The following is a 26,400-nucleotide window of genomic DNA, read 5'->3' as shown; positions in this document are numbered from 1 at the left end:
CGGGAAACACTGTGTGTGTGTGTGTGTGTGTGTGTGTGTGTGTGTGTGTGTGTGTGTGTGTGTGTGTGTGTGTGTGTGTGTGTGTGTGTGTGTGTGTGCACGTGTGCATGCGTGCGCGTGCCAATCTCTATAACACTGACCTCAGTCCAGGGTTAATGATAAGCCCAGGATTACTTCCCTACAAGCCCCAGGCTGACTCCAGGATCTAGACCACCCCTAACACATGCACTCGCCCCTCAGCCTCTTACATGAGGGTTTTGGAGGGGGTGTGAAAGCAGTGGAGAGAGAGAATGTGATGTTAGAGTGAGCTACTGCTGTTATGATGAGGGGCTCAGAATAACCTGACCACGGTAACTAACTACTGTCATGTAACTGGAAGGTTATGAGCTGATAGAGAGCCTGCGACCCAAATTACACCCTATTCTCTATATTGTGCACTACTTTTAACCAAAAAGTTTTTTGACAAGAAAAGTGCACTATATAGGGAAAAGGGTTCCATTAGGAACGCATACAGAATGTTTGGAGTCATTGTTTAACAGGACGTTGTTATGGAAGTTCCCCCTGACCCTGCCTGTCTCTAGGTTAGGGTCACCATTTTTCGGTTGGTTTCAACATGACACCTGTTGTATTGACATGCAGATTCCCATCCACAATGGTTTGCTAGATGGAAAGGGTATTTAATTCCTAACATTCTGGTTCCACCTCCACCTGCACCCACTGCATAGTGACTGTGAGGTATCTGTTCTGTGTTTGATGGGTGAGGGTGAGACCGTCAGGTATGTGTTCGGTGTTTAAATGTTCTGCAGCACATGTGTTCCTGTGTGTCTCAACATGACTGCAGCCACTGCATTCCTGAGACCTGACACTTCAAATAGAGAAAGAAAAGTTCCTCCTCAGAACCTGGCAGGATGGAGCTGGTCTGATGGTCCTGGCAGACATTGGGTCAAAGCATCAAAAGACCCACAGACAGACACACATCCAGAAAGGCAGCAGTGATGGATAAATTATAAATGATCCTCTGACATGATGGAAGGTCTTCCTATTGGTTGTGACCCATTGAGACAGTGTTCTAAATGTAGCCAGGTGTTTTCCTGTCTGTCCAGGGGTGGGATAGAGGAGGCAAAGGATGAGGCTGGTCTACTGGTTTACTAATCTACTGGTCTACTGGCTGGTCTCTGGTCTACTGGTCTACTGGTTTACTGGCTGGTCTACTGGTTTACTGGTTTATTGATCTACTGGTCTACTGGCTGGTCTACTGGTCTACTGGTCTATTGGCTGGTCTACTGGCTGGTCTACTGGTCTACTGGCTGGTCTACTGGTTTACTGATCTACTGGCTGGTCTACTGGTCTACTGGCTGGTCTACTGGCTGGTCTACTGATCTACTGGTCTACTGGTCTACTGGCTGGTCTACTGGTCTACTGGCTGGTTTACTGATCTACTGGTCTACTGCTCTACTGGTCGGTCTACTGGTCCACTGGCTGGTCAACTGGTCTACTGGTCTACTGGTCTACTGGCTGGTATACTGATCTACTGATCTACTGGCTGGTCTACTAGTCTACAGGCTGGTCTGCTAGTTTACTGGCTGGTCTACTGGTCTACTGATCTACTAGTCTACTGGCTGGTCTACTGATCTACTGATCTACTGGTCTACTAGTCTACTGGCTGGTCTACTGATCTACTAATCTACTGATCTACTGGTCTACTGGCTGGTCTACTGGTCTACAGGCTGGTCTGCTAGTTTACTGGCTGGTCTACTGGTCTACTGATCTACTAGTCTACTGGCTGGTCTACTGATCTACTGATCTACTGATCTACTGGTCTACTAGTCTACTGGCTGGTCTACTGATCTACTAATCTACTGATCTACTGGTCTACTGGCTGGTCTACTGGTCTACTGGCTGGTCTACTGGTCTACTGGCTGGTCTACTGATCTACTGATCTACTAGTCTACTGGCTGGTCTACTGATCTACTGGTCTACTGGCTGGTCTACTGGTCTACTGATCTACTCATCTACTGGCTGGTCTACTGATCTACTGGTCTACTGAACTACTGATCTACTAGTCTACTGATCTACTGATCTACTGGTCTACTGGTCTACTGGCTGGTCTACTGGTCTACTGGCTGGTCTACTGATCTACTAGTCCACTGGCTGGTCTGCTAGTCTACTGGCTGGTCGACTGGTCTACTGGTCTACTGGCTGGTCTATTGGCTGGTCTACTGGCGGATCTATTGGCCTACTAGTCTACTGGCTGGTCTGCTAGTCTACTGGCTGGTCTACTGTTCTACTGGCTGGTCTACTGGCTGGTCTACTGGCCTAGTACTCTACTGGCTGGTATACTGGATGATTTACTGGCCTACTAGTCTACTGGCTGGTCTGCTTGTCTACTGGCTGGTCTACTGGCTGGTTTACTGGCTGGTCTACTGGCTGGTCTACTGGTCTAGTGGCTGGTCTACTGGTCTACTGGCTGGTCTGCTAGTCCACTGGCCTACTAGTCTACTGGCTGGTCTACTGGCTGGTCTGCTAGTCTACTGGCCTACTAGTCTACTGGCTGGTCTACTGGCTGGTCTACTGGCTGGTCTACTGGCCGGTCTACTGGCTGGTCTACTGATCTACTGATCTACTGGTCTACTAGTCTACTGGCTGGTCTACTAGTCTACTGGTCTACTGATCTACTAGTCTACTGGTCTACTGGCTGGTCTACTGATCTACTAGTCCACTGGCTGGTCTGCTAGTCTACTGGCTGGTCTACTGGTCTACTGGCTGGTCTACTGGCTGGTCTACTGGCCTACTAGTCTACTGGCCTACTACTCTACTGGCTGATCTACTGGCTGATCTACTGGCCTACTAGTCTACTGGCTGGTCTGCTAGTCTACTGGCTGTTCTGCTGGTCTACTGGTCTACTGGCTGGTCTACAGGCTGGTCTACTGGCTGGTCTACTGGTCTAGTGGCTGGTCTACTGGCTGGTCTACTTGCTGGTCTACTGGTCTACTGGCTGGTCTACTGGCTGGTCTGCTAGTCTACTGGCTGGTCTACTGGCCTGCTAGTCTACTGGACTACTAGTCTACTGGCTGGTCTACTGGCCTACTAGTCTACTGGCTGGTCTGCTAGTCTACTGGCTGGTCTGCTAGTCTACTGGCTGGTCTGCTGGCTGGTCTACTGGCTGGTCTACTGGCTGGTCTACTGGCTGGTCCACTGGCTGATCTACTGGTCTACTGATCTACTAGTCTACTGGCTGATCTACTGGTCTACTGATCTACTAGTCTACTGGCTGATCTACTGGTCTTCTGATCTACTAGTCTACTGGCTGGTCTACTGATCTACTGGTCTACTGGCTGGTCTACTGGTCTACTGGTTTACTGGTCTACTGGTTTACTGGTCTACTGGCTGGTCTACTGGTCTACTGGCTGGTCTACTGGTCTACTGGTCTACTGGTCTACTATTCTACGGGCTGGTCTACTGGTCTCCTAGTCTACTGGCTGGTTTACTGGTCTACTGGTCTACTGGCTGGTCTACTGGTTTACTGGCTGGTCTACTGGTCTACTGGGTGATCTACTGGTCTACTGATCTACTAGTCTACTGGCTGGTCTACTCGTCTACTGATCTACTAGTCTACTGGCTGGTCTACTGGTCTGCTGGTCTACTGATCTACTAGTCTACTGGCTGGTCTACTGGTCTACTGGTCTACTAGTCTACTGGCTGGTCTACTGGTCTACTAGTCTACTGTATTAGAATGATTACTTTATCCTATCCCAGGTATTCCTTAAAGAGGTGGGGTTTCAGGTGTCTCCGGAAGGTGGTGATTGACTCCGCTGTCCTGGCGTCGTGAGGGAGCTTGTTCCACCATTGGGGTGCCAGAGCAGCGAACAGTTTTGACTGGGCTGAGTGGGAACTGTGCTTCTGCAGAGGTAGGGGGGCCAGCAGGCCAGAGGTGGATGAACGCAGTGCCCTTGTTTGGGTGTAGGGACTGATCAGAGCCTGAAGGTACGGAGGTGCCGTTCCCTTCACAGCTCTGTAGGCAAGCACCATGGTCTTGTAGCAGATGCGAGCTTCAACTAGAAGCCAGTGGAGTGTGCGGAGGAGCAGGGTGACGTGAGAGAACTTGGGAAGGTTGAACACCAGACAGGCTGCGGCATTCTGGATGAGTTGTAGGGGTTTAATGGCACAGGCAGGGAGCCCAGCCAACAGCGAGTTGCAGTAATCCAGACGGGAGATGACAAGTGCCTGGATTAGGACAGGCACCGCTTCCTGTGTAAGGCAGGGTTGTACTCTACGAATGTTGTAGAGCATGAACCTACAGGATCAGGTCACCACCTTGATGTTAGCGGAGAACGACAGGGTGTTGTCCAGGGTCACGCAAGGCTCTTAGCACTCTGGGAGGAGGACACAATGGAGTTGTCAACCATGATGGCGAGATCATGGAACGGGCAGTCCTTCCGTGGGAGGAAGAGCAGCTCCGTCTTGCCGAGGTTCAGCTTGAGGTGGTGATCCGTCATCCACACTAATATGTCTGCCAGACATGCAGAGATGCAATTCGCCACCTGGTTATCAGAAGGGGGAAAGGAGAAGATTAATTGTGTGTCGTCTGTGTAGCAATGATAGGAGAGACCATGTGAGGATATGACAGAGCCAAGTGACTTGGTGTATAGTGAGAATAGGAGAGGGCCTAGAACGGAGCCCTGGGGGACACCAGTGGTGAGAGCACATGGTGCGGAGACAGATTCTCGCCACGCCACCTGGTAGGAGTGACCTGTCAGGTAGGACGCAATCCAAGAGTGAGCCGCACCGGAGATGCCCAACTCGGAGAGGGTGGAGAGGAGGATCTGATGGTTCACAGTATCAAAGGCAGCAGATAGGTCTAGAAGGATGAGAGCAGAGGAGAAAGAGTTAGCTTTAGCAGTGCGGAGAGCCTCCGTGACACAGAGAAGAGCAGTCTCAGTTGAATGACCAGTCTTGAAACCTGACTGATTTGGATCAAGAAGGTCATTCTGAGAGTGATAGCAAGAGAGCTGGCCAAGGACGTCACCCTCAAGAGTTTTGGAGAGAAAAAAAAAGAAGGGATACTGGTCTGTAGTTGTTGACATCGGAGGGATCGAGTGTAGGTTTTTTGAGAAGGGGTGCAACTCTCGCTCTCTTGAAGACGGGACGTAGCCAGCGGTCAAGGATGAGTTGATGACCGAGGTGAGGTAAGGGAGAAGGTCTCCGGAAATGGTCTGGGGAAGAGAGGAAGGGATAGGGTCAAGCGGGCAGGTTGTTGGGCGGCCGGGCGTCACAAGTCGCAAGATTTTATCTGGAGAGAGAGGGGAGAAAGAGGTCAAAGCATAGGGTAGGGCAATGTGAGCAGGACCAGTGGTGTCATTTGACTTAACAAACGGGGATCGGATGTCGTCAACCTTCTTTTCAAAATGGTTGATGAAGGAATCTGCAGTGAGGGGGGGGGGGGGGGGATTCAGGAGGGAGGAGAAGGTGGCAAAGAGCTTCCTAGGGTTAGAGGCAGATGCTTGGAATTTAGTGGTAGAAAGTGGCTTTAGCAGCAGAAACAGAGGAAGAAAATGTAGAGAGGAGGGAGTGAAAAGATGCCAGGTCCGCAGGGAGGCTAGTTTTCCTCCATTTCCGCTCGGCTGCCCGGAGCCCTGTTCTGTGAGCTCGCAATGAGTCGTCAAGCCACGGAGCAGGAGGGGAGGATCGAGCCGGCCGGGAGGATAGGGGACATAGAGAGTCAAAGGATGCAGAAAGGGAGGAGAGGAGGTTTGAGGAAGCAGAATCAGGAGATTGGTTGGAGAAGGATTGAGTAGAGGGAAGAGATGATAGGATGGAAGAGGAGAGAGTAGCGGGAGAGAGAGAGCGAAGGTTGCGACGGCGCAATACCATCTGAGTAGGGGCAGAGTGAGTAGTGTTGGAGGAGAGCGAGAGGGAAAAGGATACAAGGTAGTGGTCGGAGACTTGGAGGGGAGTTGCAGTGAGATTAGTAGAAGAACAGCATCTAGTAAAGATGAGGTCAAGCGTATTGCCTGCCTTGTGAGTAGGGGGGGACGGTGAGAGGGTGAGGTCAAAAGAGGAGAGGAGTGGAAAGAAGGAGGCAGAGAGAAATTAGTCAAAGGTAGACGTAGGGAGGTTAAAGTCACTCAGAACTGTGAGGGGTGAGCCATCCTCAGGAAAGGAACTTATCAAGGCGTCAAGCTCATTGATGAACTCTCCAAGGGAACCTGGAGGGCGATAAATGATAAGGATGTTAAGCTTGAATGGGCTAGTGACTGTGACAGCATGGAATTCAAAGGAGGAGATAGACAGATGGGTCAGGGGAGAAAGAGAGAATGTCCACTTGGGAGAGATGAGGATTCCAGTGCCACCACCCCGCTGACCAGATGCTCTCGGGGTATGCGAGAACACGTGGTCAGACGAGGAGAGAGCAGTGGGAGTAGCAGTGTTTTCTGTGGTAATCCATGTTTCCGTCAGCGCCAAGAAGTTGAGGGACTGGAGGGTAGCATAGGCTGAGATGAACTCTGCCTTGTTGGCCGCAGACCGGCAGTTCCAGAGGCTGCCGGAGACCTGGAACTCCACGTAGGTCGTGCGCACTGGGACCTCCAGGTTAGAGTGGCAGCAGCCATGCGGTGTGAAGCGTTTGTATGGCCTGTGCAGAGAGGAGAGAACAGGGATAGACAGACACATAGTTGACAGGCTACAGAAGAGGCTACGCTAATGCAAAGGAGATTGGAATGAAAATTAACTAAAAAACTGGGGAAGCGAGAGAGCAGGGCCTCCCTCACTAACCTTTCACTGAAACACTTAAATACAACTCTTCCAACTTCCACTTTAGAAATGATAATTGATGTAAACTACAGTGGTTCAATGTTTCCAGGAATAGGCTCAAACTTAGTTTATTCAGCTAGATAACTTGGTACAGTAATCTTCCGTGAAACGTAAGTGCACCGTATCCTATGACGCCGTAGCTAACTTGCATGCTAGCATCCAATAACACACGGTTAGCACCAATACTTGGTTACAACAAACTACCAATGGATCATTCATGTCCGTGTCTAGTTCCTTTCATAGTGCAGAAGTAATTAAACGTTGGCTAGCTAACACAAAGTCAGTCCTGCTAGCTACACAAGTGGACTACACATCTCGAATGTTCAGAAAGTTAAGCTTACGTTGCAAAACTCTTATTGACTAAAATGATACAGTACTGCTAGCTGGTCTACTGGCAGGTCTACTGGTCTACTGGCTGGTCTACTGGTCTACTGGCTGGTCTACTGGTCTACTGGTCTACTATTCTACTGGCTGGTCTACTGATCTACTAGTCTACTGGCTGGACTACTGGTCTACTGATCTACTAGTCTACTGGCTGGTCTACTGGTCTACTGATCTACTAGTCTACTGGCTGGTCTACTGGTCTACTGGCTGGTCTACTGGTCTACTGGCTGGTCTACTGGCTGGTCTACTGGCCTACTAGTCTACAGGCCTACTAGTCTACTGGCTGGTCTACTGGTTGATCTACTGGCCTACTGGCTGGTCTGCTCGTCTACTGGCTGGTCTGCTAGTCTACTGGTCTACTGGCTGGTCTACTTGCTGGTCCCGTGTGGCTCAGTTGGTAGAGCATGGTGTTTGCAACGCCAGGGTTGTGGGTTCGATTCCCACGGGGGACCAGTACGGGAAAAAATAAATAATAATAATAAATGTATGAAATGTATGCATTCACTACTGTAAGTCACTCTGGATAAGAGCGTCTGCTAAATGACTAAAATTTAAATGTAAAATGTCTACTGGCTGGTCTACTAGTCTACTTGCTGGTCTACTGGCCTACTTGCTGATCTACCGAGACCACATCTGACCAGGGAGCAGAGCAGACCCCCAATGATCTCTTTCTATCCCTTATTTTTTCTTAGACTCAGAGTAAAACTAGATTTACTTTCCCAGGGACATAGAGAGTAGGTCTGAGGTTTTATTTTACAACCGAGAGAACTATCTGAATGTTGTGGAGAGAGATGGATTCAGTCCTGTGATTTCAGCCCATAGTTACATGTTATGTGTTAGGGGTTGTGGATCATGGCTATGCCTTGGCGTAGAGGCCTAGAGGAAGTCTCTGGAGATATGCTGTTAGAAGCCACAGAAGAGTAATGGCCGTGGAGAGACCTCATCCATCCTACCCTGCCCTGAGCTATGATGAGAGGCCTGGATTGTTACATATAGCTGCGTCCCACATGACAACTCATTCCCAATATAGTGCGTTACATTTGACTTGGGCCCATTGGGCTCTGACCAAAAGTAGTGCACTATGAAGGGAATAGGGTGCCATTTTGGAGGCAGCCATATACAACTATAGGTCTGGTTATATAATATCAGGCATAGGTTTGGGGGTTCTCTGTCTTTCTCTGTGAACAAATGTGATTCAGGTTAGTCGCGCATGCCAATGAAACACAATGAATGATTGGTGGGGTAACCTCAGACTTCACTCTGTGGGGTTGGGTGTGTTCAGGACTGTTAAATCCATCCCAAATGCAACCCTATTCCCTGTATAGTGCACTACTTCTGCCATTTTGGATGCATCATAGACAGACAAAAGGGCTCTGTTGGGTTGAGAGTGTACTCTACATAGACCACAGGAGGGAAGGGGGGAGTTGAGAAACGCAGGAAAAAGTCAAACACAAACGTCAACGTTGTTCATTGGGGATGTAAAGAAATGCATGATGGGGATTATGTAATTCCTTACAGATATCGTGTGAACTTTGTACAGCATCCCATTGCCAGCTACAATGTATATCAGCATCTCAGAGAGTACTATTAGAAAGCATGGACATGTCCCATAGCCTGGTAGGAATGTTTTCCACTTGTTTTGTCTGAACTAGTTGATTTATTTAGTCACTGCAGCAGACAGGTAGACCAGACGAGTTATCAATCACTAAAGACCAGACATGTCAGTCCATATAAAAATATTGGTTGTTGTAGCAGAGGTAGCTTCCTGATAGGGCTGTGTCTTCTTCTGTGTCTTGTCACCTGACCCCTGACCTCTAACCCATAACCCGACGTGGTGATTGCTCAGAACTGAGGCGGTGTGGTATAACCATAGAGATAGAGGACTCTAGAGCCTAAAGGCCTGTTTTAGCTTGAGCAGTGCTATTGAGGACTTTCAACATTTTGAAGGAATTAACTGGGAGAGACTTCCTAGGGGTTAAGGAAGGATCACATAATTCCATCCAGGGGGATCAGCCAATGCATTATAGTCATGAGGAAACATTCCATAACTGCAGGTGTCAGTATATAGCCAACCTTGGCTTCATACCTGTTCAAACAACCCTCTCCGGGTGGCAGTGTGCACCCTTTGTTTGTTTGCCAACTCATAGTAGAAGAAAATCTACTTTTTCAAAATGGAGATGGCCTCAATGGTACGATGCCCATGCTCTCACAGATGCCATAATGGGACATATCCAATGATGCAATGTCTATCTAAGTCCATGGGTATAACTAAACCAGTGAAGAGGAAAATGGAAGGACACTAACAGGACTTTATCCAGGCTGTCGAGTGACAGACATAAGTCTAGGACAGTCTTTGAAGTTAAAGAGACTGGTATCTCCATTGGGGCCATTCAGTCATTTCTAGTAGGCTAATTTTCATCACAGCTTTATTTGTAGATGTGGGTCAGAGCCTGTTATTAGATCTATTATGTTAACACACGTCAGTTTAGAGTTTAGACAGCCCCATGGGCCCGGGTCAAAAGTAATGCACTATATAGTGAATAGAGTGCCATTTGGGATGCAGACCTAGTTTCCTCTGTCTGCAGAATTAGATGAGATGCTTGGTTAGAGCAGAGAGTTGAGAAAGACTGTTACGCTCGTTGATGGAAGGATTGGACCAAGGTGCAGCGTGGTAGGCGTACATCTTAATTTATTAACTGAACACCGAAAAACCAACAGAAAACAAACGAAACGTAAAGTTCTGGGCTGCTCATAGGCAGCTAACCAAAAACAAGATCCCACAAACAACAGGTGGGAAAAGGCTGCCTAAATATGATCCCCAATCAGAGACAACGATAGACAGCTGCTTCTGATTGGGAACCATATCAAGCCAACCTAGAAATAAAGAAACTAGAATGCCCACCCTAGTCACACCCCGACCTAACCAAAATAGAGAATAAAGGATCTCCAAGGTCAGGGCGTGACAAAGACACTGTCAGCATTGCTTCTGTTCTCCAACCCTATGACTGAAGAGGACAGAAACGTAATAATACAATTCGACCCTGTTATGCTGAATCTCACAGTCAATAAGCAGGGATACTTTGGTAACAACATCAGCCCCTTCACCTCATAGTTCACCTCATTCTGCCTGAGACCAGATATTGTTTGTATGTCTCCACCTGTTAACCACCTCACTCCTCTGCTGTTGGACAGAGGCTACTATTTGTAATATACAGTTGGAAGTCGGAAGTTTACATACACTTAAGTAGGTTGGAATCATTAAAACTCGTTTTTCAAACACTCCACAAACTTGCGTCCCACCTAGTCAACAGCCAGTGGAATCGCGTGACGCAAAATACAAATACCTCATAAATGCTATAACTTTAATTTCTCAAACATATTACTATTTTACACCATTTTATAGATACACTTCTCCTGAATTGAACCACGTTGTCCGATTTCAAAAAGGCTTTACAGCGAAAGCAAAACATTAGATTATGTTAGGAGAGTCCATCGACAAAAACAACCACACTGCCATTTTCCTAGCAACTAGCATGCATCACAAATACCCAAAACACAGCTAAATGCAGCACTAACCTTTGATGATCTTCATCAGATGACACTCCTAGGACATCATGTTACACAATACATGCATTTTTTGTTCGATAAAGTTCACATTTATATATAAAAACAGCATTTTACATCGGCGCGTGACGTTCAGAAAATATTTTCCCTCAAGTACTGCCGGTGAATCAGCGCCACAATTTACAAAAATACTTGTCATAAACATTGATACAAAATTAAACTGTCATTCAAAGAATTATAGATGAACATCTCCTTTATGCAAACGCTATGAAAGATTTCAAAAAATCTTCATGAGGAAAGCACTCTTTGCAATAATCTGAGTACTGAGCTCAGAAAAATACACTAGGCTATACAGATAGCCGCCATCTTGGGGACATCTAAAATCATACATTGCATTAGAAATATTCCCTTACCTTTGATCATCTTCATCAGAAGGCACTTCCAGGAATCCCCGGTCCACAACAAATGTTGTTTTGTTCAATAAAGTCCATAATTTATGTCCAAATAACTCCTTGTTGTTCGTGCGTCCAGTAAGCTACTCCAAGTGTAGGAAGCGCGTGGACGATGTCGCGACGAAAAGTAAAAAAAAGTTGTATTTACGTTCGTTCAAACATGTCAAACGTTGTAAAACATCAATCTTTAGGGCCTTCAGAACGTGAAGATTCAATAATATTTCAACCGGACGGTTCCTGTGTCTTGATAAAGGTTTTGGAATGGGAGGATCCTCCCTCGTGAACGCGCCCCAAGAAGGGATGTCACCCCCTGCCTCAACAACTTCCCCTCCTTGTCATTCGGGCTCTGTTCATCGTAGAAGCTTCAAAAACTTTGTAAAGACTGTCGACATCTAGTGGAAGCCGTAGGAAGTGCACAATTATTACTACGTCACTGTGTATTAAATAGGAAACGACTTGAAGAGAGCCCATGCATCCAGATTTCCACTTCCTGGTAGGATCTCTCTCAGGTTTTTGCTTGCCATATGAGTTATGTTATACTCACAGACACCATTTAAACGGTTTTAGAAACTTAAGAGTGTTTTCTACCCAAATCGACTAATAATATGCATATCCTAGCTTCTGAGTTTGAGTAGGAGGCAGTTTAATATGGGCACATATTTTTTTCCGAAATTGTCAATACTGCCCCCTAGCCCCAACAGGTTTTAACAAACTCTAGTTTTGGAAAGTCGGTTAGAACATCTACTTTGTGCACGACACAATAAATATTCCCAACAATTGTTTGCAGAAAGATTTTTTCACTTATAACTTACTGTATCACAATTCCAGTGGGTCAGAAGTTTACATACACTAAGTTGACTATGCCTTTAAACAGCTTGGAAAATTCCAGAAAATGATGTCATGGCTTTAGAAGCTTCTGATAGGCTAATTGACATCATTTGAGTCAATTGGAGGTGTACCTGTGGATGTATTTCAAGGCCTACCTTCAAACTCAGTGCCTCTTTGCTTGACATCATGAGAAAATAAAAAGAAATCAGCCAAGACCTCAGAAAAGAAATTGTAGACCTCCACAAGTCTGGTTCATCCTTGGGAGCAATTTCCAAATTTCTGAAGGTACTATGTTCATCCATACAAACAATAGTATGCAAGTATAAACACCATGGGTCCACGCAGCCGTCATACCGCTCAGGAAGGAGACGCGTTCTGTCTCCTAGAGATGAACGTACTTTGGTGCGAAAAGTGCAAATCAATCATAGAACAACAGCAAAGAACCTTGTGAAGATGTTGGAGGAAACAGGCACAAAAGTACCTATATCCACAGTAAAACAAGTCCTATATCAACATAACCTGAAAGGCTGCTCAGCAAGGAAGACGCCACTGCTCCAAAACCTCCATAAAAAAGCCAGACTACAGACTAAACAGCAAGCAATGCAGGTGTAGAAGCATGGTGGCTAGGAAAAACTCCCTAGAAAGGCCAAAACCTAGGAAGAAACCTAGAGAGGAACCAGGCTGTGAGGGGTGGCCAGTCTTCTTCTGGCTGTGCCGGGTGGAGATTATAACAGAACATGGCCAAGATGTTCAAATGTTCATAAATGACCAGCATGATGAAATAATGGTAATCACAGTGAACAGGTCAGGGTTCCATAGCTGCAGGCAGAACAGTTGAAACTGGAGCAGCAGCATGGCCAGGTGGACTGGGGACAACAAGGAGTCACCATGCCAGGTAGTCCTGAGGCATGGTCCTAGGGCTCAGGTCCTCTGAGAGAGAGAAAGAAAGAGAGAGAGAAAGAGAGAATTAGAGAGAGCATTCTTAAATTCACACAGGACACCTAATAAGATAGGAGAAATACTCCAGATATAACAGACTGACCCTAGCCTCCTGACACATAAACTACTGCAGCATAAATACTGGAGGCTGAGACAGGAGGGGTCAGGAGACACTGTGGCCCCATCTGATGATACCCCCGGACAGGGCCAAACAAGCAGGATATAACCCCACCCACTTTACTAAATCACAGCCACCACACCACTAGAGGGATACCTTCAACCACCAACTTACCATCCTGAGACAAGGCCATGTATAGCCCACAAAGATCTCCGCCACGGCACAACCCAAGGGGGGTCGCCAACCCAAACAGGAAGACCACGTCAGTGACTCAACCCACTCAACTTCTGACCCACTGGGAATACTATTATTCTGACATTTCACATTCTTAAAATAAAGTGGTGATCCTAAATGACCTAAGACAGGGAATTTTTACTAGGATTAAATGTCAGGAGTTGTGAAAAACTGAGTTTAAATGTATTTGGCTAAGGTGTATATAAACTTCCGACTTCAAATGTACTTATGATGAGTTTCCATTGAGGATTTACCCAGGTGTTATACCGCAAACTTCTGTTTCTATCTACGTGGACTGGCACTCACTGGGCCATGGCTCCGGCGGAATTGCCATGACTTGGAGCCAAGCCCAGGCCACTGGTACTTTTCAATGGCAATTTACATAACAAAAACTAACGGTGAACTTTAACACCTCCCACAAAGAAACTGTCTTCCTATTCTATCCTCCTGATTCCTACTTACAAACAAAAATTAAAGCAGGGAGCACCAGTGACTTGGAAAATAAAAAAGTGGTCAGATGAAGCAGATGCTAAGCTACAGGACTGTTTTGCAAACTGGAATATGTTCCGGGATTCTTCTTATGGCATTGAGGAGTACACCACATCAGCCAATGGCTTCATCAATAAGTGCATTGATGATATTGATGCTATTCATTGACTACAGCTCAGCATTCAACACCATACTGCCCTCAAAGCTTATCAATAAGCTAAGGACCCTGGGACTAAACACCTCGGTCTGCAGCTGGATCCTGGACTTCCTGACGGGCCATCCCCAGGTGGTAAGGGTAGGTAACAACACGTCCGCCACGCTGATCCTCAACACAGGGGCCCCTCAGGGGTGCGTGCTCAGTCCCCTCCTGTACTCCCTGTTCACTCATGGCTGCACGGCCAGGCACGATTCTAACACCATCATTACATTTGCCGATGACACAACAGTGGTAGGCCTGATCACCGACAACGAGACAGCCTATAGGGAGGAGGTCAGAGACCTGGTCGTGTGGTGCCAGGACAACAACCTCTCCCTCAACGTGATCAAGACAAAGGAGATGATTGTGGACTACAGGGTAAGGAGGACCGAGCACGTCCCCATTCTCTTCGACAGGGCTGTAGTGGAGCACGTTGAGAGCTTCAAGTTCCTTGGTGTCCACATCACCAACAAACAGTCGTGAAGTCGTGAAGATGGCACGACAAAACCTATTCCCCATCAGGAGACTGAAAAGATTTGGCATGGGTCCTCAGATCCTTAAAAGCTTATACAGCTGCACCATCGAGAGCATCCTGACTGGGCGCGTCACTGCCTGGTATGGCAACTGCTCGGCCTCCGACCGCAAGGCACTAGAGAGGGTTGTGCGTACGGCCCAGTACATCACCAGGGCCAAGCTTCCTGCCATCCAGGAACTCTATACCAGGCAGTGTCAGACGAAGGCCCTAAAAATTGTCAAAGACTCCAGCCACCCTAGTCATAGACTGTTCTCTCTGCTACCGCATGGTACCGGTGCGCCAAGTCTAGGTCCAAGAGGCTTCTCAACAGCTTCTACCTCCAAGCCATAACACTCCTGAACATCTAATCAAATGGCTACCCAGACTATTTTCATTGCGCCCTCCCTGTCACGGGTGTCGTAATGTAGAGACCAAGGCGCAGCGGGTTGCGTGCTCATCATTATTTATTTAAGTGAACACGAAAAACAAGGAACGACAGTACGACAGTTTTGCAGGCTAAACTAACAGCAGTGCAAAGACAACTACCCACAAAGGAACAGGTGAAAAACAAGCTCCTTAAGTATGACTCTCAATCAGAAACAACGATGTACAGCTGTTCCTGATTGAGAGCCACACCAGGCAAACAAAGAAATACACAACATAGACAACCTAGAATACAAAACAAGAACATAAACCAAAAACCCCGGAACACATAAATACAACACCCCTCTAAGTACACACACACCCCGAACCATATAAAACAAATACCCCCTGCCACGTCCTGACCAAACTACAATAACCAATAAACCCTTATACTGGTCAGGACGTGACACTCCCCCCCCCTTCTATGCCACTGCTACTCTATGTTATTATCTATGCATAGTCACTTTAATTACTCTACCTACATATACATATTACCTCAATTACCTCGACTAACTGGTGCCTCCGCACATTGACTCTGTACCGGTACCCCTGTAAATAGTCTCGCTATTGTTATTTTACTGCTGCTCTTTAACTACTTGTTACTTTTATTTCTTATTATTATTCATATTTTTTAAACTGCATTGTTGCTTAGGGGCTTGTAAGTATGCATTTCACTGTAAGGTGTTGTATTCGGCGCACGTGACTAATACAATTTGATTTGATTGGATTTTAATGATGCAGAGGTTGTAGGTAAAGCTCACTATAAGTCATTAGTGTCACACTCCTGATGGAAACACAATAACACGAGAGATGACATTAACATAAAACACTGGCGATTCACTGGTGTGGTGGTAAGCCTCAATGGAAAAGCTCCATATTGTAGTGCACCCTGGTCAACAGTATTTCCCCTTTGTTGAGAATAGGATGCCATTTGAGATTAAAGCCATGTGGTTAGTCTAAGTTGGTCTAATAACACTAGACAGTGGATGTTATAAATACTTAAGCGATGTATAAACATGAGCCAGCTGTCCATATTGAACCAGCCATCATGTCTCTATGGTAACACAGTAAAGCAGTCAGCAGCCATATAGATCAGTCATTAACCCTTAACTTTTATGGCTGTGTCATTACTAGGATACAATTTGGTTCAATACTCCTCTCCTCTCTGAATATATACGCTGGCATTATTAGGATGCCACAGACACCTGAGTTGTACAACACTGTAGAATTTATAACATTATTCTTTATAACATGAAAAGCTGTGTATTCTTCAACCAATCTGTTTTGTTGTTGTTTGTGACAGCCATGCAGTTAGAGTGGTATTGAGGGCTGCAGTAAACTCTGTTGTTGTCTGACTAACCATTGTCTGTTTCTCTTCTTTGCAGATGTGCAGTAAGATGACCAATGCAGGTGCAGGTAAGGCTTTTTTTATGTGTACATGTTTCACCAGGCTGTGTTGGATCTGGCATGTGCCCTAAACGGAACCCCATTCCCTACATATTGCCCTGTTCAAAAGTAGTGCACTATATGGGGAATACAGTGCCATTTGGGACATAGCCACTGTCATTAGATTGTCTTCAGATGGTCCTCGCTGCAGGACAGTTTTAATTCTCAGCACTGTTGGCCGGACACTCTTCTCTGTTAGTCCAGGGTCTTCTCTGTTAGTCCAGGGTCTGCTCTGTTAGTCCAGGGTCTTCTCTGTTAGTCCAGGGTATTCTCTGTTAATCCAGGGTATGCTCTGTTAGTCCAGGGTATGCTCTGTTAGTCCAGGGTCTTCTCTGTTAGTCCAGGGTATGCTCTGTTAGTCCAGGGTATGCTCTGTTAGTCCAGGGTCTGCTCTGTTAGTCCAGGGTCTTCTCTGTTAGTCCAGGGTCTTCTCTGTTAGTCTAGGGTCGTCTCTGTTAATCCAGGGTATGCTATGTTAGTCCATGGTATGCTCTATTAGTCCAGGGTCTTCTCTGTTAGTCTAGGGTCTTCTCTGTTAGTCTAGGGTCTTCTCTGTTAATCCAGGGTATGCTCTGTTAGTCCAGGGTATGCTCTGTTAGTCCAGGGTCTTCTCTGTTAGTCCAGGGTATGCTCTGTTAGTCCAGGGTCTGCTCTGTTAGTCCAGGGTATGCTCTGTTAGTCCAGGGTCTGCTTTGTTAGTCCAGGGTCTACTCTGTTAGTCCAGGGTCTGCTCTGTTAGTCCAGGGTCTTCTCTGTTAGTCCAGGGTCTGCTCTGTTTGTCTAGGGTATGTTGTCATTCAGGGAGCATTCCAAGTGTAACAGAGGTGGTTGAGTGAACCTTTCTCGGGTGATGAGTAACCTTGTGTGAGACCTGAAGTCTTGCATTAGCCAATGCCTGGACTTTAGCTCAGTGGGCTAACACATAAGACCTGCATGGCTTCAAACCCAGTCGGTCACATAAGGCTGCCTGCTAGTGCTGTGGTCTTGTTCTGTACGATGGTATGGCTGTTGCTGTGAGACAATGGGGTTGTGAGTGACGGATGGGGACAGATGTGCCAGCCAGGGTCCAGGTTTCACTCCCTAGCAGTGTCTAGAGAATGTCCAGAGAATGTCCCTCCCGACACACAGCCTGTCAGGCTCTTCTTTTAAAGGCCTATTTATACTGCCCGCCTGGTTTGGCGGGACACAGATAAAATTAGGAGGCATGCCAGATCATTGTTACTAGTACTACATAGTTACTGCTGAGGGAACTATTTGTCGTGTCGTGGCCCTGGGGGCAGCTGGAGGATTATGGGGTGATGCCATTTTAGTCTCAGGTTCCACTCTCACATGAACTCTATGAGCAGGGAGGGTAATGGGGAGTAACAGGGGGTATGTCAGTAATGTACAGGAGACCCTGTTCACATTCCATCACTCTCACCTATAGGTAGGAATGTCTGCTATGTGGTCTGGATGTGATTTATGACGTACTTTTTGAGATCAACTGACACTAACCAAAGAGTTTATCAAATTGAACAACTCTGTACTCTGTACTCTGTACTGTACTGCTCCAATAGATAGGATTTCAAGGGTAATCTAGAGTGATGTATCACTGCTAATGGTTGTAAATCTATGGGCTTTGTGTGGTACTTACCTTGTTGATGACTTCAGTAACTATTTGTCAACACAACCAAGACATTTCCTTCCCTATGGTCTTGTTGATGTCATATTTTAGTACAGTGTGTTTCTACCATCTCTGCTTTAATAGCGTACAATATATTTAGCCACAAGACTCTCGACATGCCGTCTCCCTTTTACAACCATATGCTGGCTGAAATAAGACAGACAAAAGTCTGTGTCAAAGTCAATCTGATGTGGTCAGAATCACTTACAATAAGAGAACCGTAGTTAACGGAACATCTGTCTTCAATAGAAACACAGGTTATGTCCCAAATGGCACCCTACTCCCTATATAGTGCACTACTTTTGACCATAGCACATATGGGGGCACTGGTGAAAAGTAGTGCACAATACAGGGAATGGGGTGCGATTTGAAACGCACACACAGTCAGGATAATAACTGTGAGTAGGATGATGATGATGACGTAAAGAGATGAAGCTAACTCTGAGCGCTGATATTCTCTGCCTATATTTGACAGCCTTACCGTAGAGACTGTATAGACTGTATGATGTCATGTTACTGGACCAGATGGTCTGCAGAATCTATGGTTATGTCCCAAATGGCACCATTTTCCCTATATAGTCCATTACTGTTGACCAGAGCCATATGGGCCCTGGTCAAAAATAGTGCACTATAAAGAGAAAAGGGTGACATTTGGAACACAGACTAACATAGCACCAGTCATCATAACCACCAGTTCACCTCGCTATAGTGACATAGTCCAGCCGAGGAAACCTCTCTGGGCCCATATCCTAAATAGCCCCGCGTGTGACTAAACACACCACGTATGTATATATCCAAATCACATATGCGCACTGTCTAGGGTAGAGGTTAGGGTGGTCAGCTCTCTGGGTAGAGGTGAGGAGAACCATAAGTCAGACAGAGGCTTAAATTCTCATCTCTCTGAACCATGGCCTGTGTGACCTGAATGTGTGACCATAGCTTATGGCCTTTAAAATCTATACTGATGAATATCTGTTGCTATGTTTTCATGTTGAGAGGAAACTCCAAGCATATATGGGAAAACGCCATACCTTTCTGTCCAACAAGAATGTTTTTAAACCCCAGACCTTTCTGTCCACTATAATGTTTTTAAACCCCCAGACCTTTCTGCACAACTAAAAGGTTTTTAAACTCCAGACGTTTCTGCCCCACTAAAATGTTTTTAAAATCCAGAATATTTTTGTTAGCTTGTTTTCCCTCAACTCCCAGAAGGACAGGTTCAGGAATAGTTTGGTTTGTTTTAACAAAAATCAACAGCTTATTTTTTTGAAAAGTTTACCAACACTTCACGAGAGAGGGATAGAGAGAGAAGAAAAATGGAGAGAGAAGACAGATATGAAGCGATGGAGATGGAGAGAGGGAGACAGGAGGATGGAGACAGGGAGATGGAAAGAGGGAGCTGGAGAGAGGGAGATGGAGAGAGGAAGCTAGAGAGAGGGAGATGGAGAGAGGGAGATGGAGAGAGGGAGATGGAGAGAGGGAGCTAGAGAGAGGGAACTAGAGAGATAGAGAGAGGGAGATGGAGATGGAGAGAAGGAGATGGAGAGAGAGAGAGCTAGAGAGAGGGAACTAGAGAGATGGAGAGAGGGAGATGGAGAGAAGGAGATGGAGAGAGGGAGATGGAGATAGACAAAGAACAGTGCAAGAAAATAGCAGTTGCTATTAGCCGCTGTGTCGTTCAGTCGTGGCCTGTAACCTGCAGCTTTAATAACCATCCGGGTGTTTTGTTATGGTAAACATCACCTTGGCTGACCTGCTCTCTCACAGTGATGGGACAGGACACTGCAGTGCCCTAGAACTGTCTATCACTGTCCTAGACCACACACACACACACACACACACACACACACACACACACACACACACACACACACACACACACACACACACACACACACACACACACACACACACACACACACACACACACACACACACACACACACACACACACACACACACACACACACACACACACACACACACAGATCTCCTCTCTGAATACATCCTCTAATCTGTGGTTCTGTGAAAACAAAGGAAGAGCTGTGTGGAAAGGGTTCATTCTCTTAATAAGACACTCCGTGTCAGAAGGCTCCATTGGGTTATTAAGATACTGCGTTCCTCACACCTCTCTGTGTATGACTCCAGGGCAAAGCATCCAACAACCTGGCTGACTTCCCTCACCAGGAAAAAGGACGCGTCTTTAAGACTCTTTGTAAAACGGTCATTCTTCTTTAGTTTACTTCCTCTTCACTCTTCAATTTCACCTTGTTATAATAAGGACTTGAGGCATGCTGCTGCTCCTATTGACTCTACTGTCAGGCTGCTGATTTGATCAACTCAGAGTACTGACTGACTGGTTAACCATGGAGGAGTCCTCCTCATGATTACACCCCAACATGTCATCCTCACGTCAGATCAGGCTATACCCTAGTATATTCATTTACAGCGAATAGTTGTGAGTAGACAATCTTTTGGAGGTTTCCTAATCTAATAGATGCTAGCTGTTTTGTTTATGTGTGATTTATTATAGAGTTCTGCACCATTAATGTGAACTTGGCTGAAGCTGAGTGTAGTCAATTGATGTTGCCACAGGGACCATTCCTAGAACACTAGGGAACACAGGAACAGGAACATTAGAAAACTTGGGAACACTGTTAGAGATAACGGGGAATAATACCTCTGTGAAGTTCTGCATTCTGCCAAGCTCTTTCTTCCCCCCAGACTCCCATAACATGGCTGTGGTCAGTGTGATCATTCATCTTGGTGTAAAACAAGGTCTGTACTGGCCCAGTCAGTATATACAGTATTCTAAATCACTATTCTGGGTCCTGGGTCCAGATGACTCACCAGTGCCTGTTATATAACTCCAGGCCAGGCTGGTGATAATCATCCAGAAGATTTGTCTTTTATTTTTGTTTGACTCATCTCTGTCCCACCAGAGGCACATCACATTGCTCCCAGCTGCCTTCTCAAACCGAGGCCTCTTTCCTCTTCCTTCTCTCTCACTCTCTCTTTCTCTCTCTCTTGTTCTCTCACTCGCTCTCTCTCTCCCCAGCCTCTCTCTCTCCCCCCTCTCCCCCTCTCCATCTCTCTGCAACCTCTCTCTTCCACTTACACCCTCAACTCATTTCTCCTCTCTCCTTTCTCACCCTCTTTTCCCTCTGCCAGTGCCCCTAGACAGCTGCAGTTTCTCTGCTCCTCTAACAGAACACTCCCAGGCTGTCACGTGCACACACGCACACACGCGCACACACACACACACACACACACACACACACACACACACACACACACACACACACACACACACACACACACACACACACACACACACACACACACACACACACACACACACACACACACACACACACACACACACACGATTGATGATGAGGTAGAATGGGGTATCACCTGTACAACCGTAGACAGAACACATGCAGAATGTAGGCACAATTTAGTGTGAGGGCGAGCATGTTGAACTTAGACAGTCTCTATCTTACTGATGTGTTTATGATCACATCTATGTATGGTGTCAGTCAAGGTCAAGAGGGGGACCGAGGGGGAAGAGGACCGAGGGGGAGTCTAGCAGAAGGTGTGTGTGTGGGGGGGGGGGGGGGAAGATGACCAGCGACAGATCTGGAACAGAGATGTCAGGACAGATCTATAGATTCTATACAGAAATACATGACGTATTCCCTACATAGTGCACTACTTTTGACCAGAGCCATATGGGCCCTGGTTAAAAGTAGTGCACTACATAGGATAATAGGGGTTCATTTGGGACACAGCCACAGTGTTATGGAGAAGTGGCTGAAGGATCACCGGCTGGATGAAGCATGTTGTTGCTGTGGCCTCAATAGAATACAGGTGTTCTCTCCAAGGTGGCCTAAATATTTAGTGAACGCACTGTGTGCGTTCGCTTGTGTTTTCCAGTGAATGAGGCCAGGACATTCAGTGTTTTTATCCATTTAGCGACCTTAAAATACTATAATAGACAGCAGGTCTGGACTGTGTTGATGTGTCAATAGTGACTACGCTCAGAACTTGGAACTTGGAACTCCTGGAAAACCTGTTTCCATGTCATTATACTGTTATTCACTCCCCTTCTTCTCATTGGCCAGCATGGTCTGATCTATGACATCATGTGTTATATTTACTAGCCAGTCGTCATGTGTAGCTTTATAAAGAGCTCCTGGCCTGGCCAGAGAATGAAACATTACACACGGGGAAAGATGGAAAGTAACTTGTGGTTTCCTGAGGCCACATACCAGCCAGACTGTTTGACAGATGAAAAAAACTGTCCTAGGTTTTAAAAAGACTCTCTCCTATATATACAGTCATTAGAGAGACTCTTCTTCATTAGGCTTTGCAGAAGATGTGAGTAACTTCTTTAACTACTTCAAACTACTACTAGAAACCATTAGTAATGTTGTATTAAAGCTTTTGTCATTTGAAATGCCACGTTACTTCTGATGCCTTGTATCCTGGATAAAACCATGAGCTTGGCCAGGAAATCCGCATCATTACCAGAATGAATGACCCAATATAAATCCATCCTGTAGTTTGATTGTGCCATTGTGAACAGTTAGTCCATGCTGCCTGCACTGTTTCACAAATGCACCCTCTTCCCTATATAGTGCACTACTTTTGATAAGCACTCTGGAATAGGGAAAAAGGTGCATTTGTGAGAGAACAGGGTTTAGTCAGAGTTAATGAGGCAGGAAGGCCATTAACACCCCAGGACTCTGCTCTGGGACATGCCTACAGAGCCAGCATGACCACCTCCACTTCTGTTGAATGGCAGTCAGTCTGTCTGTCTTCTCCTGGCTGTGTGTTTGTCCAGTGGAGCTTGGCTGTGAGGAAGCATGCAGCAGGAGCTTTACATAGCTCTGTGCTTTCACCTGTACACTGCTGTAACATTGTTACAGCAATAAACACCCTCTAATAACAAAAGGCTACTTTCTGCCTCTTTACAGTGAATTCAACTACAGTATGTGACTCAGTAATCAAAGAGCAATAAGAGAGAGACAGGGGCAGAGTGAGAGAGAGAGAGAGAGAGACACACACAGAGAGAGAGAGATTGAATTGAGAGCAAGAGAGATTGTATTGAGAGAGAGACAGATGAGAGAGCGAGAGAGAGAGAGAGGCAGAGAGAGAGAGGCAGAGAGAGAGAGGCAGAGAGAGAGAGAGGCAGAGAGAGAGAGAGACAGAGAGACAGAGAGAGAGAGAGACAGAGAGAGAGCGAGAGCGAGAGAGACTATGGTGGGACTCTTTGGGGAGAATCACCTATTGCTCTTCTCTTGGCTACAGCACAGTGCACTATATGATTACAGACATTGTACATTCTCTCTCAGCTCATTCACTGTCAAGCCACTAACACCTCTGTCTGATCACAGCCAAATTACGTTGTTCCTCAAAAGAACAGACATGGAAACAACCACACATTCACAGCCCAGTAAGCTGTACAACATCAGAAATTCATACAGATGGGCCCAAAACAGCACAGAAGAATACCAGAAAGCAACCAGTAACCAAAATAGAGATGGATACCACATTCACTCACAGTAAAGATGGCATCAATCTACAATATCAAACGGCAAAAGAAGCACAACTTAAATTGATAAAAAACAAAACAAAGAAGACCACAGATGACAACTGGTTTGATGCAGATTGTAAATTCCAACCAAAAGCAGAGACCCAAATAATGGTGAATTACGCCTTCATTACTGTGAGACTTTAAAACTCTATAAACGTACACTCAGAACCTAAAAAAGCACAGTACAACAGCAAGCAGCTGACACTAATTGAGGAGTCCAGAAACACAAACAACTTCTGCCAAAATATGAAATAACTAAAAAAAATCAAAACAAGAGGAATTAGTGATACAAAGTGGTGACATACGGAAAACCCATTTTAAAACACTCTACAACACCATTTAAATTGACAAACACAGAACAATGCTAAATTCATGAGAAGTTGAATGGATTGCAAAAAGCTATAAAGGACAATCAAAATCCATTGGACTCCCCATTTACTGACCAGCAGCTCTATAAGAAACTTCAGGCCCTCAAATGTAAAAAAGCATGCAGACCTGACGGCGTCCTAAATGAGATGCTCAAACTCACAAGTGCAAAATGTCAATTGGCTATATTAAAACTGCTTAATTTGATCCTTAGTGTAGGTTATTTCCCTGACATCTGGAATCAAGGACTCATAACCCCAATTTTTAAGAACAGAGACAAATTTGACCCTAACAACTACAGAGGCATTTGTGTGAACAGTAACCTGGGAAAGATTTTCTGTAGTATTATACTCTATGTAAGAGTTCTAAACTTCCTTTATAGCACAATGTCTTGAGTAAAAGCCAAATTGGATTTATACCAAAACATCTCACGGCTGATCATATTTACACCCTACATACCCTGATAGATAAACATGTCCACCAAAATAATACCAAAATGTACGCTTGTGTCATGATCTACCAAGAGAATTCTCTTCGATCATAATCACAGCCGTGTATATCCCCCCCCCAAGCAGACACATCGACGACCCTGAAAGAACTTCATTGGACTCTATGTAAACTGGAAATCACATATCCTGAGGCTGCATTTATTGTAGCCGGGGATTTTAACAAGGCTAATCTGAAAACAAGGCTCCCCAAATTCTATCAGCATATCAATTGTACTACCAGGGGTAGCAAAACCCTGGATCATTGTTATTCTAACTTCCGTGACGCATATAAGTCCCTCCCCCGCCCTCCTTTCGGAAAAGCTGACCATGACTCCATTTTGTTTCTCCCAGCCTATAGACAGAAACTAAAACAGGAAGCTCCCGCCCTCAGGTCTGTTCAACGCTGGTCCGACCAATCGGATTCCACGCTTCAAGATTGCTTCGATCACGTGGACTGGGATATGTTCTGCATTGCGTCGAACAACAACATTGACGAATACGCTGACTCGGTGTGCGAGTTCATTAATAAGTGCATCGGTGATGTCGTACCAACAGCGTCTATTAAAACATTCCCCAACCAGAAACCGTGGATTGATGGCAGCATTCGCGCAAAACTGAACGCACGAACCACTGCTTTTAATCAGGGCAAGGTGACCGGAAACATGACCGAATACAAACAGTGTAGCTATTCCCTCCGCAAGGCAATCAAACAAGCTAAGCGCCAGTATAGAGACAAAGTGGAGTCACAGTTCAACGGCTCAGACACGACAGGTATGTGACAGGGTCTACAGTCAATCACGGACTACAAAAGAAAAATCAGCCCCGTCGCGGATCACGATGCCTTGCTCCCAGACAGACTGAACAACTTTTTTGCTCGCTTTGAGGTCAATACAGTGCCACTGACACGGCCCGCTACCAAAACCTGCGGCCTCTCCTTCACTCTAGCCAACTTGAGTAAAGCATTTAAACGTGTTAACCCTCGCAAGGCTGCCGGCCCAGACGACATCCCCGGCCGCGTCCTCAGAGCATGCGCAGACCAGCTGGCTGGTGTGTTTACAGACGTATTCAATCAATCCTTATCCCAGTCTGCTGTCCCCAGATGCTTCAAGAGGGCCACCATTGTTCCTGTTCCCAAGAAAGCTAAGGTAACTGAGCTAAATGACTACCGCCCTGTAGCACTCACTTCCGTCATCATGAAGTGCTTTGAGAGACTAGTCAAGGACCATATCACCTCCACCCTACCTGACACCCTAGACCCACTCCAATTTGCTTACCGCTACAATAGGTCCACAGACGACGCTATCGCCATCACACTGCACACTGCCCTAACCCATCTGGACAAGAGGAATACCTATGTAAGAATGCTGTTCGACCCCGCCCTGTGCGACTGGCTCCTGGACTTGCTGACGGGCCGCCCCCGGGTGGTGAGGGTAGGTAACAACATCTCCACCCCGCTGATCCACAACACTGGGTCCCCACAAGGGTGCGTTCTCAGCCCTCTACTGTACTCCCCGTTCACCCATGACTGCGTGGCCATGCACGCCTCCAACTCAATCATCAAGTTTCCAGACGACACTACAGTGGTAGGCTTGATTACCAACAACGACGAGACGGCCTACAGGGAGGAGGTGAGGGCCCTCGGAGTGTGGTGTCAGGAAAATAACCTCACACTCAATGTCAACAAAACAAAAGAGATGATCGTGGACTTCAGGAAACAGCAGAGGGAGCAGCCCCCTATCTACATTGACGGGACAGTAGTGGAGAAAGTGGAGAGTTTCAAGTTCCTCGGCGTACACATCACGGACAAACTGAAATGGTCCACCCACACAGACAGCGTGATGAAGAAGGCACAGCAGCGCCTCTTCAACCTCAGGAGGCTGAAGA

The 26,400-nt window shown here is 46.2% G+C and overlaps 1 protein-coding gene across 5 annotated transcripts in view; it reads left to right on the top strand.

Annotated features, from left to right (window-relative positions):
* Positions 1 to 26,400, top strand: part of stard13b (StAR-related lipid transfer (START) domain containing 13b) — a 122,488-nt gene that overhangs the window by 24,687 nt on the left and 71,401 nt on the right. For all 5 annotated transcript variants that reach the window (XM_014214523.2, XM_014214522.2, XM_045724518.1 and 2 more), the window contains one exon: positions 16,337 to 16,367. In XM_014214523.2, coding sequence (XP_014069998.2) covers positions 16,337 to 16,367 — 31 coding nt within the window. The remainder of the gene's footprint in view (positions 1 to 16,336; positions 16,368 to 26,400) is intronic.

Source organism: Salmo salar, chromosome ssa09 (genome assembly GCF_905237065.1).
Source record: "Salmo salar chromosome ssa09, Ssal_v3.1, whole genome shotgun sequence".
Taxonomy (NCBI): domain Eukaryota; kingdom Metazoa; phylum Chordata; class Actinopteri; order Salmoniformes; family Salmonidae; genus Salmo; species Salmo salar.
Note: the sequence above shows the minus strand (reverse complement) of the source record. Positions and strands in the feature narration are given on the sequence as shown.